This window comes from Pristiophorus japonicus, chromosome 20 (genome assembly GCF_044704955.1).
Source record: "Pristiophorus japonicus isolate sPriJap1 chromosome 20, sPriJap1.hap1, whole genome shotgun sequence".
Taxonomy (NCBI): Eukaryota; Metazoa; Chordata; class Chondrichthyes; family Pristiophoridae; genus Pristiophorus; species Pristiophorus japonicus.
Window position 1 is genome coordinate 83,304,748 of NC_091996.1, and position 14,205 is coordinate 83,318,952.

Here is a 14,205-nt window from a genome sequence, read left to right on the forward strand (position 1 = left end):
CCGTCACCCACTGGAGATTTGACATAGTAACTATTCCGTCTGTTCAGGTACTGACCCTTTATTGTCAGACAGCCATCATTAACCCCTTCCTCTGTAGCAGCATGTCCTGGCAAACTCCATGTCCGCTTCAAATGTGTTGAATTAAAAGTGTTGTAGCCATTCTGTCCAGAAATCCCATATTTCTACCACTGCCATAGTCGCGAATCAAAGACACAAATAATACGCTCTATGATTATGACTTCGGGGCATTATCCCTCTTCATCCGGCATGACATATCTGCAGCCTGTGAGAGGGCGAATCACACCTCCCTCTCCCAATGAAGGGAAAGGTGGAATTAGCACAGTGGTGGACAAAATACGGTCCAGGGGCCACATCCGGCCCACCCGGTCATTCTATCGCGCCCACTGGATGGAACAGAAATAGAACGTGAGCCGGAGCTCGAGCTGTACATTTAACTATCCACTTTCACTTTCCATGGGTCAAAGACATACCCGAACTGCAGCCAGTAATATTTCATTCAAATTAATAACCCGCTGAAGTGATTTTCCCTGGCCCTATCTAAAAAGGATCCGTTCCTTGATTCTGGGCCCCAATGGCGCACCTCCGTACCCAGAATGCATTGCGTACTGGAATATGCCATATCCATTCTAGTGCAGAGTCATGGCTGCTCATCTCCACAAGTCTTTTTCCGAAGAAAGTGACCGGCAATGCATCTTTCCTCTCCCGGTATCCAGGGTACAACGGCAGGGAAGTTTTCATCTGCCACCAATTCGGCCTGCAGTAGTAATCTTTGCAAAGGGGCACAAGGAGGACTGAGGTGGGTCAATGATGCTGTCACAGGATCTAAAGTGTCTACCGTTCTATTTCACACCTTGTTTTCATAATTTATCTTTGATTCATTTCTAAGCAGTATCCAATACATAGAAACATAGAAACATAGAAAATAGGTGCAGGAGTAGGCCATTCGGCACTTCGAGCCTGCACAAACATTCAAGATGATCATGGCTGATCATGCAACTTCACTACCCCACTCCTGCTTTCTCTCCATACCCCTTGATCCCTTCAGCCATAAGGGCCACATCTAACTCCCTTTTGAATATATCAAACGAACTGGCCTCAATAACTTTCTGTGGTAGAGAATTCCGCAGATTCACAATTCTCTGAGTGAAGAAGTTTCTCCTCATCTTGGTCCTAAATGGCTTACCCCTTACCCTTCGACTGTGACCCCTGGTTCTGGACTTCCCCAACATCGGGAACATTCTGCCTGCATCTAACCTGTCCAATCCCGTCAGAATTTTATATGTTTCTATGAGATCCCCTCTCAATCTTCTAAATTACAGTGAATATAAGCCTAGTCGATCGAACCTTTCTTCATATGCCAGTCCTGCCTTCCCGGGAATCAGTCTGGGAAGCTTCGCTGCACTCCCTCAATAGCAAAAATGTCCTTCCTCAGATTAGGAGACCACAACTGTACACAATAGTCAATATTTAATATTCACTATATGTAAGATAGCAGCTGACTACTGTCTGAATTTATGTTCATGCAATGTTTCTGTGTAAGTAATGTTCCTTCTAAATTCTTCCACACGGGGTCCCTTTAAATTTGCTGTGGGGCCGGGCACTATGCAGCCGCAAACGCGCAGCATCCCTTGCAGCAGCAGCAGCTGGAGAGTGGGCTGCGTGGGGCCATACGATTGTTGCAGGGCAAGGCAGCCACATGCCTTAGGGGAATACTGATGGGTGGCCCACAGCAGTTCACCAAAACATGTTTGGTGGCCCTCCAGCCCAAATAACTGCTCACCCCTGAGTTCGCAGATGGAATGAAATGGAAAGAAATTGTGAGGGAGAGGAAGACACAGAGAGACAGGCGAAGAGAGGAGTAATGGGAGAGCAAGAGAGCTACAGAGAAATGTGAAATATCGGAATTGAGTGCGATTGCAAAACTGTATTAGTGACAATGAGATAGTGGAGAGGACGTGAGAGTAAAATGGGAGAGACTGTGAAAAGGGAACTTTGAGAGAGGAGGTATGAGTGGTAAGGAGATAGAATGGAAGACTGATTACCAGATTTCAATTAAAAAAACAAGTCACATTAATCGGCTAAGATTGGAAGTTTGCTGACTTTCTTATGATGCAAATTACAATAATATCTTATGTTCTATTTAGATCTTTTAGCTCCTGTTCCCAACGGTAACCACCATCTGTTTTTTAAGAAATGGCTCATTGTCTTATGACTTTGAAATTGGAAAGCCAGGTGGTGCCTTGTTTGTTCAGCAAACTGTAACTAATAACTCTAGTTGTGCAATCTAGAAGCATCATTCGGGAGTCCATATTTATAAATGAACCAATATTTTCCGTTGATTTTTCATTACTACAGTCGGAGTGATCACCTCCAACACCAGTAGGTATCCTCTTCACACAGAAGATGCATTCTTCATCGCTTTATTGGGTCCGGGTCATATATTACCCCATTCTCGCGGCAATTGGAGTACCTGGTAAGTGACTTTTAGAAGGTAATGTGTCTGCCGCGCCATTTAACATATTGTGTTGTGATTTACACACTGTGCCTGGTAAATATAGTAGATAGTTCTTCAAGCCTTTGTCATTCACTCAGTTAGGAAACTTGGCTGATTGGTAAAACTAAATGGTAACGGGAGCCAACTTTTTTACTGTTTAATTTTAACCACAATTTGCTGCTTTCTACTCACTACATGCAAGTTGAACTTGTCGGCTCTGCCTACTCTCTTTTAACCTTGATGTTCTCTTCTCTCCTCCTCCACTTATTCTTGGTGTCATTGTCCCTGCTGTTCGTTTTATCCTTGATGTTATCTTTCATCCTGCTCCTGTAATCCTTGGTGTGGCCTCTCCTGTTCCTTCCATATTTGGTGCTCTCTACAATCCTGCTCTTTTTATCATTGTTGTTGTCTTCTCTCCTGTCCCTTTACTTCTTGGTGTTTTCTTCTGTCGTGTTTCATTTTATCATTTGTTCTCTTCTCTCCTTGTGCCTATTATCCTCCCCCTCCTACCATTTGTTCTTGGTGCTGCGATTTCTCCTGGTTTATCATATCCTCAGCGTTGGCTTATTTTATGGAGCACCCTAGATTCGAAGTGCCTGTGGAAACTCAACGTGAAATCTCACAGATAAAGAATCTTGTGACGGACGAAGCATCTTTGACCTCTGATATCGTGTCACAATCCAAAGGAGAGGGGAGCACAGGGCGAGGAGAATTATTCAATATCGCATCTACATGAAGCCAGTTGATGCTGCACTCTTGACTCCGTTTAAAGATGTGATTGTTTTTGTTCCTGTACACACAGTGAACTTGGTGGCGATTGTGATCCTGAACCGGGGAAAGTGCGGCCTCTCCAAATGCATCACTCGCTACCTGGTGGCCATGGCGACAGCGGATCTGATGGTGATTGTCTGTGATGTGATATTATGTTGGATCACTGACCTGTATTGGTGGAACACTTTCCTGTACTACACTCCCGTGTGCAGATTCATTCACTTCCTGGCTCGGACTGCCATAGACAGTTCTGTTTGGTTAACGGTCGCTTTTACCTTTGATCGGTTTGTAGCCATTTGTTGTCAGAAGCTGAAAACCAAATATTGCACCGAGAGAACCGCGGCTGTGGTTATAGTGACCGTTAGTGCGCTGTTCTGTTTAAAGAACATTCCCTGGCCTTTCGTGTATACTCCTTATATTACAGCTAATAACATACCGCGGGGTTGCCGTGCAAAAGTACAGTTTTATATTGCACCCACATGGAGAGCTTTTTCTTGGTTTGAACAGCTGTTAACCCCATTGCTTCCCTTCTGTGTGATTTTACTTTTGAACGCTCTCACCGTCAGACTCATTTTAGTGGCCAGTCGGGCCCGAAGGAGCCTCCGGGATGGCAGCAATGGTAAGAAAGACCAGGACCCCGAGATGAGGAACCGCAGAAGGTCCATTGTTTTACTATTTGCTCTATCCGGCAGTTTCATTCTGCTCTGGATGTCAACCGTTGTATATTTCTTCTTATATCGAATTACAAGCGCTTTTCGTCACAGGTTGTTGTTTAGCCCTTTTCAAAAGTTTGAACACGCGGGAATTATGCTTCAGCTCCTGAGTTCCTGCACAAACACGGCCATTTACACAGTGACCCAGAGTAAGTTCAGGGAGGAGATGATCAATGTGCTCAAATATCCCTTTACACTATTTCATAAATCAGTTGAATTATGCAAGTGGCAGGACTGACTTCCCCAACATCGCATTTCTACTTCATATCACAATGATCATGGACATTTGCGAAAGGGAATGAGCAATTGAAGAACACAGGCATCATGAAAATTCATGTATTTTCATTCTTCGGGATAGATAATAACTTATTGGTCACACATAACACTGGTATTGTGCATCCACTACCCATTATCAAAATGGCAGAAGTTCTATTTTGTTTTTAATCAATGAGAGTCATAATTGGACAAGTTCAATAAGGGTGGCGGATCAACAACACCAGTTTTACACACGGGCATCAAGCCTAAAATCTAAAGCAGTGCCGGAGAAGATAAACTTGGCCGGTATTCAATCCAAGCGACAGTGACACCGGATCCCGTGTTACACTTTTCCCAATTTTGTTTTTCACTTACGTCAGTGGGGATCATTTTATCTTTACACAAAAGCGATATTCGATAAGCCACCATTAAATACTGGGCCCGAGAATGCCAAAAGATAAAATAGCACAGAATGTTCTCCGTCACACCTTTTTTTAATTTCCCTCTGCTGGTTTCTCTGCATCACTGTACTCAGTAACTCCACACTCTCTCCCTCTGCTGGTGTCACTCTCTGTTTCACTGTACTCAGTAACTCTACTCTCTATCTCCCTCTACTGATGTCTCGCTCTGCATCACTCTACTCTCTATTTCCCTCTGCTGGTTTCTCTGCCTCACTGTACTCAGTGACTCTGCTCTCTATCTCCCTCTGCTGGTGTCTCTCTCTGCATCACTGTACTCGGTAATTCTGCTTTCTATCTCCTTCTGCTGGTGTCTCTCACTGCATCACTGTACTCAATAACTCTGCTCTCTATCTCCCTCTGCTAGTTTTTCTGCATCACAGGAGCAGGCACAAAGGGCCAAGTGGCCTTCTCCAGCTACTATGTCTTATGTTCCATGTTCTTATGTTATTTTATAATTTCGTCAGACATATCTCAATCTATCTCACCCTGATGCTGTCTCTCTATCTTGCTCACCATAAACAGTGAGCCACTGTGGATCTGGCTGATTTGAGCCTCCATCTTGTCACTAGTCCCATATCAATGCGTGATGCTGAACAGGGGCAAAGTGTCAATGGGGAAAAATCAGGAGTCCTGATGGTGCCCGTGCAGAATGGGGAAGAATCTCAAGTTGAATATGTGGTGATTGCATTTGTTCATAGACCAAGGGTATTGGAGAATGATGGAGTGAGCCTTCAGGTAGAATCTCACAGAGTGGTCAATGAGAACTAGAGGTCACGGTTAAAGACCATATTGTTGATGACGTTGACACCATAGGCCTGGGTGCAGCCCTCACGGCGGGAACCAGACTGAAGTGATATCATTGGATAGTTGTGAGACTGGTTGCTACATATTGATTAAGGATTTTAGAGAGAAACACAAGGTTAAATGTGGGAACATTGAAGCTAGTGTTGAGGGGAGGTGGAACGATGTTTGAGCAAAATAACACTGTATACTAACGGCCTATACAATATTTGACTATTGGAGATATTGCAATAGTCGCACAATTTCACACGCGACACCCTACTGGTGGTGCACCTTAAACATATTGTTTTGTGGAAGAAACATACAAGCGCAATGCACAGAAAATCCATTGTTGTTCACGGGCAACAGGCGTGATGCTCCGGATTTATTTCACTGCCCGCTCAGCTAGCTCGTCAATGGTTTGCAATGACATAGGGCAATGCACATGTTCTATGGCTCATACATGTTTCTTCTCAGGTAGATGGGTGATGCATCAAAATTGATGAAGGTCCTTATGAATGGGCAGTGAGAAATCCATATTAGTCCCTCTCAAATGTTGGATGTGTGAGCACAATCTCTCCTTTAATGAGCAGCATCAGAGGCATTGTCACTCACAAAGGAATCTGTCACTTTTTAACACGAATTTACTGATTAGCCATCAGCAATTGTTTCCCTGGCTAGAGCTCATCGAAAACACGATATTTTAAAAGTTGAAACATGCTATAATTGTCACCGTATTATTTTGTGTACATATTGTATTTCGCCCCTGTTCTCTCTCTCTTTACAGATTTGACAAAACAATACATGTTATTTCCAGGTTTCCATCTACAAAGTTCAAACTTTTAACAGAGCTCGAGAAGAGTGATCAGGTGGAAATGTGCCTGCCCAGCGCTAGATTGAAGGACATTCTGTAACTACAGTGTATGGTCAAGGGCTTTGCAATTTCGTTCAATGGGCCAAAATATTTCCCCAAGTAACTTAGAATGTGGCTCAAATTTGAATTGTTCAGAATTGGTTCTATTGCTGTTTGTTTCCTCTTGAAAAACTCAATTGCACAAAAATAAAATACAAATGATGATTTTGGGTATTCATTTTTATTTTTGATCGCTGAGGGAGGAAAATTGAATCTAACGAGAGGGTAGTGGCGATGTGGCACTCTCAACCCTAAAAGGTTAACACAGCGCAATTAGAAATATCAAAACTGAGATTGATATCCTTTCTTCTGTAAGAGTATTTAAGCGATGTGGAACCACGGCGGCTAGGTGGGGTTAGGATACAGATCAGCCATAATTTAAGTTAAAGTTTCAAAATGCTCGCGATGCTGAATGTCTTACTCCTGTTCCTATCATCCTAAAAGGACATAAAAGTGGTACTTCAGCGGCCTGGCAGAAATACAGAGAGCAACAAAGGAACACAAATAAAATATTAAGAGCTGCAAAAAGGAATCACAAAAAGTAATCTTCCAATGAATATAAAGGCAAACAGTACAAAAATTTAAATCTGTATTAAGAGTAACAGAGTGGCGAAGGGAGATATGGACCCATTGAGGACAGACACATACACTCCTCGAAAAAAAACAGAATAATGGCAGAATCAATAAACACATAGTTTGCATCTGGTTTCACAGAAGAGGGAATACTATTACTAAAATGGAAACTATTAATAAATCAACTGGAGGAACTCATTAAATTCAATTTAAGTAACACAATGGGAATGGGGAATACATTTATGCCCATCCGCAGTTGCCATTGACAGAAAGAGAGAGATTGAAAGACTGAGAGACAGGAATAGAGAGAGAGAAAAACATGGATATTAAGAGCGAGGTACAGAGCAAGAGAGGTTGTGGCAGAGGACAGAGAGAGAGAAAGAAACAGAGAGAGTGAGAGTGCCAGAGCGAGAAAGATAAATGTGACCATTGAGATAATAAGAATGAGTGAGAGACACGCATAGAGAGAAAGTGACCGAAAGAAAGGGAGAACAAGAAAGGAAGAGCGAGAGAGATGGGGACACAGAGAGATTGAGAGAGAGGGAGTGAGAGAGACAAATTGAGAGATGGAGAGAGATAGCAAAATAAACTGGGGAAGCGATAGACAGAAAAAAGACTGGGACAAAGAGAGAGAACACAAAAGAGACGGAGAGTTAGATAGATCTGAATATGAGAGAGGAAGAGACAAGTGAAGAGGGAGTCACATGTCAGAGGCATGGAAATAGAGAAAGCGACATTTAAAGAGTGATAAGGATAGAGAGAGAGATTGGGGCAGAGAAAGAGAGAGAAGAGGCAGACAGAAAGACACAGATAGGGAAAGGGAGTGTGTGTGTGATAGAGATACAGGGACATAGAGAGAAGCAGAAACTCGGATAGAGAGTGAGAGAGAGAGAGAGAGAAATATAGATGTAAAAGAAAAGGTGGGAGGAATGGTTCGGGAGAAAAGGACTAAGAGAGGCACGGGGACGAGCGAGAGGAAAATAGGCACAACGTTCCCCATATGGACCCGCCCAACTCCCTTCCCTCACATAAGCTCCATTCTCCCCTTTTAGTACCATCTCCCATCTCCACCCCTCCCATTCCTCGTCTTATTTCCTCCACTCGTACTTGCCCCACTCCCACACCAGGACCCAGCTCTCCTGCCACAAGGCCCCGTCCGTTTCTCCTTGACCTGGACCACCCATTGTACATGCCGCTATCCCATACACAGATCCGCAACTCCCCCTCTCCCCACACAGCTCCCCCTCTCCCCCACACAACGCCCCCTCTCCCTGGCACAACGCCCCCTCTCCCTCACCCAGAGCCATAGGCAGATCCGCCTCTTCCCCTCTCCCCCACACAGAGAGCAACTCTCAAGGAGTAATAAAGGGCCAGAGAGATAGAGGCAGAGGGAAACAGAGGTAAAGTTCGAGATAAGCAAAGAGACTGATAGATGGAGAGCTAGAATGTGAGCAACAGAGAAATAAATAAGAATAGAGATAGGAATTGAGAAGTAAATAATAGTGAGAAGAAAGAGATGGAAAATAACAATGAAAGTGAATTGAAATGGAGAGTAATAGAGAGAAGGACGAAAATCTATGTTGAGATAGTAAGAAACCTATGAGGAAGAAATAGAAAGGCAGAGAGCTATATAGATGGATGATTCACAGAAAGATGCAAATATAGAAATGGAGAGAGAGTCGCAGAGAGCGGGTTAGAGATGGAGATATAATAGGTAAAGAGAGTGACTGAGAGAGAAAGAGAGAGATGGTGTGATAGTAACAAAGAGTGAAGGGTGAAATGGGGAAGGGCCTGAATTACACGTATGGCAATATAGAGATGGAGAGCAAGTAACGGAGACAGGCAGAGATAGCGATGGAGGGAGTAACACAGAGAGAGATGTAGAGATTAGCAGGGAGTGACAGAGAGAGGATGGGAGGGATAGAGATGGAGCGAGAATAACAAGAAGCTTAAAGAAACATCAGAAAGTATGTGAAAAATACAACAGATACACCAGCTAAAACAAAACACAGATTCAGTGTCTAAAACAAGTCTGGCATTGTCGCATACTTCCTACATTTCCGAATTGGAAATGTTCCCTTCTTATTCTAGCACTCGCTGGGTCTGCCTTTCCTCCTCCCGGATGTGCTGCTTTCTTCTCCTGTCCCTGTCACACACACACAGGTCCGGAGTGTTACTATGACAGAACCCAAGGGAAATAAAGAATTGAAGGAAATACACAACAGAGATGGTGATCAAGATAGGAAAATATGGAGAGAGGTAGAGATACAAAGAGATAAACAGAAAGATCGCCGAGCTACCATCCAATTACCGCTCATTTAACTGCTATTGAGTTTCATGCCCATATTTGATTACAAATGCAAATTAACGCCCAATTATCACCAATTTATGGCCATCATAACTTTCAGCATACAGTTAACGCCAAGAATTAGCTGAAACGCCAGCCCAGATTGTTTTTAAATTTTGACATCATAAGTCGTGCACCACCCAGAATGTTCATAATGGAAACTAACGCCCAAATTCCGCCCAGAATGTCGACCCAGCGTTCCTTTCTGCATTTCGCCCATATACCCCACAAATGATTGCACGCCCAAAAAGACACTCAAAAAAAGCTGCACTCACCTGACATTAACCAAGCGGTGTGGACACCATTTTGTAATTCGGAGGACTTTTAATAAAAGGTTGCTTCAAGTCCACGGGAGCTTTGAAGCAATGTGAGAGAGAAAGCTACAAGAAGGGAGACAGAGAGTGACTGAGACTTTGCACTCGTTGGGCTGGGGTTTGCGTCTCACAGACTCTCATCACAAGGCTGAACAGTGCCCCACGCAAAGGAGGGAGATATTCCTCTCAGTAACAAGTCTCAGACGGTGACTGGATCAGGAACATTTCATTACAACAGATCCCTTTCACGAGGAGCAGGAGAAAAATAATTGCCTTAAAAGCTGCGAGCATTCGTGGTTGGGAGGGGGAATCAAGGAAGAACGGAGACAGGGAGGTGGAGTGCGAGACATTTGCCTTTGCCCTTAGATCAGGGTCAAGAGCTAAAAAGAACCAATAACAGAATGAATAAAGTGAAATAAATGCCACTTATGCTGCTTATATTCCAGAACCAATGCTGATTGCATAAAGATAGCTCCATTCACCGGAACCACACGATAAATCCACACAGCACCTGTTCCATTGATTTTACAAAGGGAGGCCCAATTTCTGAATGAGTCAGCCTTTTTATCTCCCAGATGAGCTAGTGATTTGTCCCTGTTCCCCCCACCCCCCACTCCCCGCCACGCACACACACACACATACGCCTGGAGGTTATTATGACAGTGGAATGGGAACACGATGTTATCTGAGTCCTGTTAATGTTGAGACCAATAGCTTTAACCGCTGCTCAAAAATCAGGTTCTCCATAACAGGAGAGGGCTGGCCTGTGGCTACTGGAGGGTCGGCTGTGCAATGTTTGTGTCGCTGTGCTAATGTGCAGGGAATGTTTGGGGTGTAAATTGCCCTTCAGGGGCAGTAACCAGCTAAGGCCGGGACTTCCTTCCCCTGGCACAGAAGTCCAGCACCGCCACTGAACTGGGCTTGCCGGCCTTCAAAGAAAGTGCAGCACAATCTCATTTGCTCCACTTCTTTTGGAGGTGGTTCCTGGGGCGATACTGGGACAGTGAGGCAAGTGCTATGGTGATGCTCCACATAGGGCTGATGCACTTCATGGCCCCTCTCCTTCGCTTAAAGGGTGTAAGAATAAAAGTGTTTAGTAATGATAAACGTTATGTATATAAACGTTAAAAGTGTCGACTATATGTAAAGACAAGTTTGAAGAAACAAAATGGATAACTCCCCAAGGTCATGTCTCGTGGCTGGGCAGAGCCCAAGTTCATGTCAGCTTTGAAACTCAGCAAACTAGACAAGATATTCATTCGAAAGCCTTTAACCAAATCACGGAATGACACCGGCCCTCCAGACAGACACATGTCTGAGGAGATGCCAATCATGAACGGCCCTGGAACCAAGATCCAATCCTGAGGCTTTTTAAGAAACTATGGCCTGAAGAGTTATAAAAACTCAAGCCAAAGATGGCTCTCTCTCATCTCTTTAGCACATGGCAAAGCAGAAACCTTCCTCTACAGAAAAAGGAGCAGGCCATGTGCTTTGCCAGAGGGACGTAAAGTACTCCTTTTTATACCTTTTTTATTGTAACATCATTGTATCTGTTGTTACTAAGTGGGTCCGTAGGATAGCTGAGGACTGTTGTTTCTCTGTTGATATGCATGTGTGTATGTTTAATAAACTATTCCACATTGTTTTAAAATAATCAGTTTTGCTGTCAATTTAATGGCAGAAATTTAGAAATCTTACAAAATTGGGGGCTCGTCCGGGATCTGGCGAGACAGCTTTTGATCATTCTTTTCAACAATTGGAAGTCTCGGGTGTTGCGATTCTAATCTGTATTGCGAAGTGTAACCTATAAACTTTTAAATGGATCAGGAGAAGTTGTATCTTACGGAGCAGTCTTCGCAATAGTTGAAACTATTTAAGTGGGAACGCAACAGTAGTTACATTCAAAAGACACAGGATGAAGGGATCAGTCATGTACAGAAAGCCATCAAAAGATATACATACAGGCAGTCAATGAGGAAAAAGTATACGATACGGTATCTATGAAGGACATACAAAGGTTAAAGGCATAGGGAGCGCACATCTCTAAGGGCCAACATGCGTCCTTTGGGGAGCTCATGGCATTTATCCAGGAAAAAATAAATCAAGGAGAGCTAAGGCTAAAATGCGTAAATCGTCTCTTGGCATTTGCGCACATGACTGCACTCGGAGAGATGAGAAATGAATGAGGCAAGATGCAAAAGAGCATCAAAATTTAAGGAAAGAGATACAATATTTAAAATACCAAAGCACAAAAAAGTTACAAGATTTAAAAGAATCGCAGGTAAAAGAGGTTCCACTAAACGAAAAAGAGATTCAAAATATAAAAGAGCAAAAAGAAGAAATCCTTCAACTTAGGCAATTAAAGGAGGGAGAAATACAACATTTGAGGCAAGGAATTGATTGATTAAACCACAGTATTAGGCAATTAGAAAGAGGGGCTGAACAGGCAGCTTCATTACTACAGCATAAAGACTTTCAAATTTAAATGCCACAGCAGCCGACGCTGAAGCGAATGAAAACAAATTAGAGATACAAAAAATATAAATTGGAAAAATTGGGGCTCCGGCAAGAGGTAGAACATGCTAGGGGTCAATACGGGAAGTAATTAAGAAGCCACATGGGGAGGCAGACCACACCTGCTGCCAATTAGAAACATCAGGGCTACAATGTTAGGTTGGGGAGCAGCAGGCCCTGGTATCTGCAGTAACACGGGGAGAGATAACAGAGACAACAGAAGGGGACAAGGGGAGACATATTGGGAAGAGAAAGGCAGTCAGTATAATCCCCAGGATGGTGGTGAAGGATGGGATACCTTCGAGACACATGCACCAACCATAGGATTAGTAACCTCTTATTCACCACGTATTGTCCATGGTAACCATACGACTCACAGCCCATATCTGCTGCTGACGCTATGGCGGGTAGGCACGAGTTGGGGCCCATTAATGATGGGGACAACCCATTAGGGGTGAACAAGAGCTGGGCAAATTTCAGCAGAATTCAGCCCGAGTTAGAAGAGAGAGACTTAACACAAGTCCTTCTCTTGGCCTAATCCATTTCCCTAAAAGATAATCTGCCAGACGCAGTCCTGAAGCCTGGCACAGCAGCCGATGAAGTCATGACTGAGATCCTAAACCATTTAACGATTCAAAATGTAAACTTAGTTGCTCTGCTTTATCAGACTAAAACAGCACCCAGAAGAGACCCCTAGAGCTTTCAGTAATCACATGTACGATATCTATAAACGTACCCAGAACCAATCACCCGCAAATGCTACAGTAGGAAAGAATCAGGAACAATTTAAATCGATGTTCCTGACCCAACTCCACTCGAACCTGGACAGAAGCATGAGGTCCACCAATCAGTGGACAGATATAGAGACCAGCACTCAAATAGCCTAGGAAGTGGTAAACGACCAGTTAAAGGTGAAGTCACCACTCACCGCCAATTAACCAGTGTCAATGGTGCAGGGATCTTTAAGGGGCAGTGTTTTAATTGTAAAAAGGTAGACCACCTAGCAAAAGACTGCAGCAGACCCAGACAGGAACCGGACCATGGTGCAAGGCATAGATACCGAATCCAAGCGCTCTGGGATGGATCAACCACTGTATCAGTTGATAACCCTCATACAAACACAAACTGCCACGGGGGCGGGGGAGGGAGGATGCCGATGCACACTCATTAAAGAGAACTCTTCAAGGATCCACCCAATGATGAGGTCCGGCCGCAAAAAATTGGTCGGAAGTGGGGTTCCGACGTGATAGTAGTGGGAGACCAGTAGTCCTTGTTGTCTTACAAGGGGGCCAGCAGCAGATTATACTTTTCAATATTGGCTCAGCCATTACCATAATCCACACCCCATACTCTGAATGCTATGCAGTGGTGGGCAAGTGTTGTATGATCCTTTAAGGCTTTAATGGTGGTAAAACACCAAGTATAAATGGAAGGCCACTGAACTTCAGTTGGGAGGCCTCACCTGTAAGGTCCCAGCACCGATGCTGATTACCACCCCCGACGGAAAGGGAATTGTAGGGACTGATGTGTTGGATCAGTATGGCGTGGTGATAGATTACAATCGGGACTGTGTTTGGATGGGATTAAGAGATAATGCGAGAGGGATAGAAACTTCAGATGCTCACTCGGTTTTTGCTATTAAAAAGCCATCTGAGTATGACCCTCTGGGAGCAAAAATGAAGCTGTGGCAAAACTAATTTAGGAACACCTAGCGGTGTTTGCCACATGCAAGCATGACTGTGGAAAAATGGGAGGCAAGGAATCTATTGAGGGACCCCCGCCACTCATTCACTAAACAGTACCCCATCCCAAGGGACAGTCACCCTTACATCCGAGACACCATAAAATCCCGAGTCGTGCTGGGTGTTCTTAGGACAGGTACTTTCACGACCAATTCACCTGCATGGCCAGTTAAAAAGCCTGATAGCAGCTGGTGACTGAATGTTGATTACAGAAAGTTAAACTCTGTAACACCAGCCTGTTCACCGGTAGTAAGAGAAACTCCTACCATATTAGCTCAAATTCTTCTTGGTTCCAAATACTTCTGAC

General features: G+C 43.9%; 1 protein-coding gene across 1 annotated transcript; it reads left to right on the top strand.

The window, feature by feature from the left end:
* Positions 1 to 3,247: 3,247 nt before the first annotated feature.
* Positions 3,248 to 4,237, top strand: LOC139232805 (probable G-protein coupled receptor 139). The gene has a single exon (XM_070863298.1). The coding sequence runs from the start codon at positions 3,248 to 3,250 to the stop codon at positions 4,235 to 4,237; it is 990 nt and encodes a 329-aa protein (XP_070719399.1).
* Positions 4,238 to 14,205: the final 9,968 nt, after the last annotated feature.

What these genes read in the sequence shown, in the direction of transcription:
- LOC139232805 (XM_070863298.1), top strand. Translation starts at nt 3,248, where the DNA reads ATGAAGCCAGTTGATGCTGCACTCTTGACTCCGTTTAAAGATGTGATT.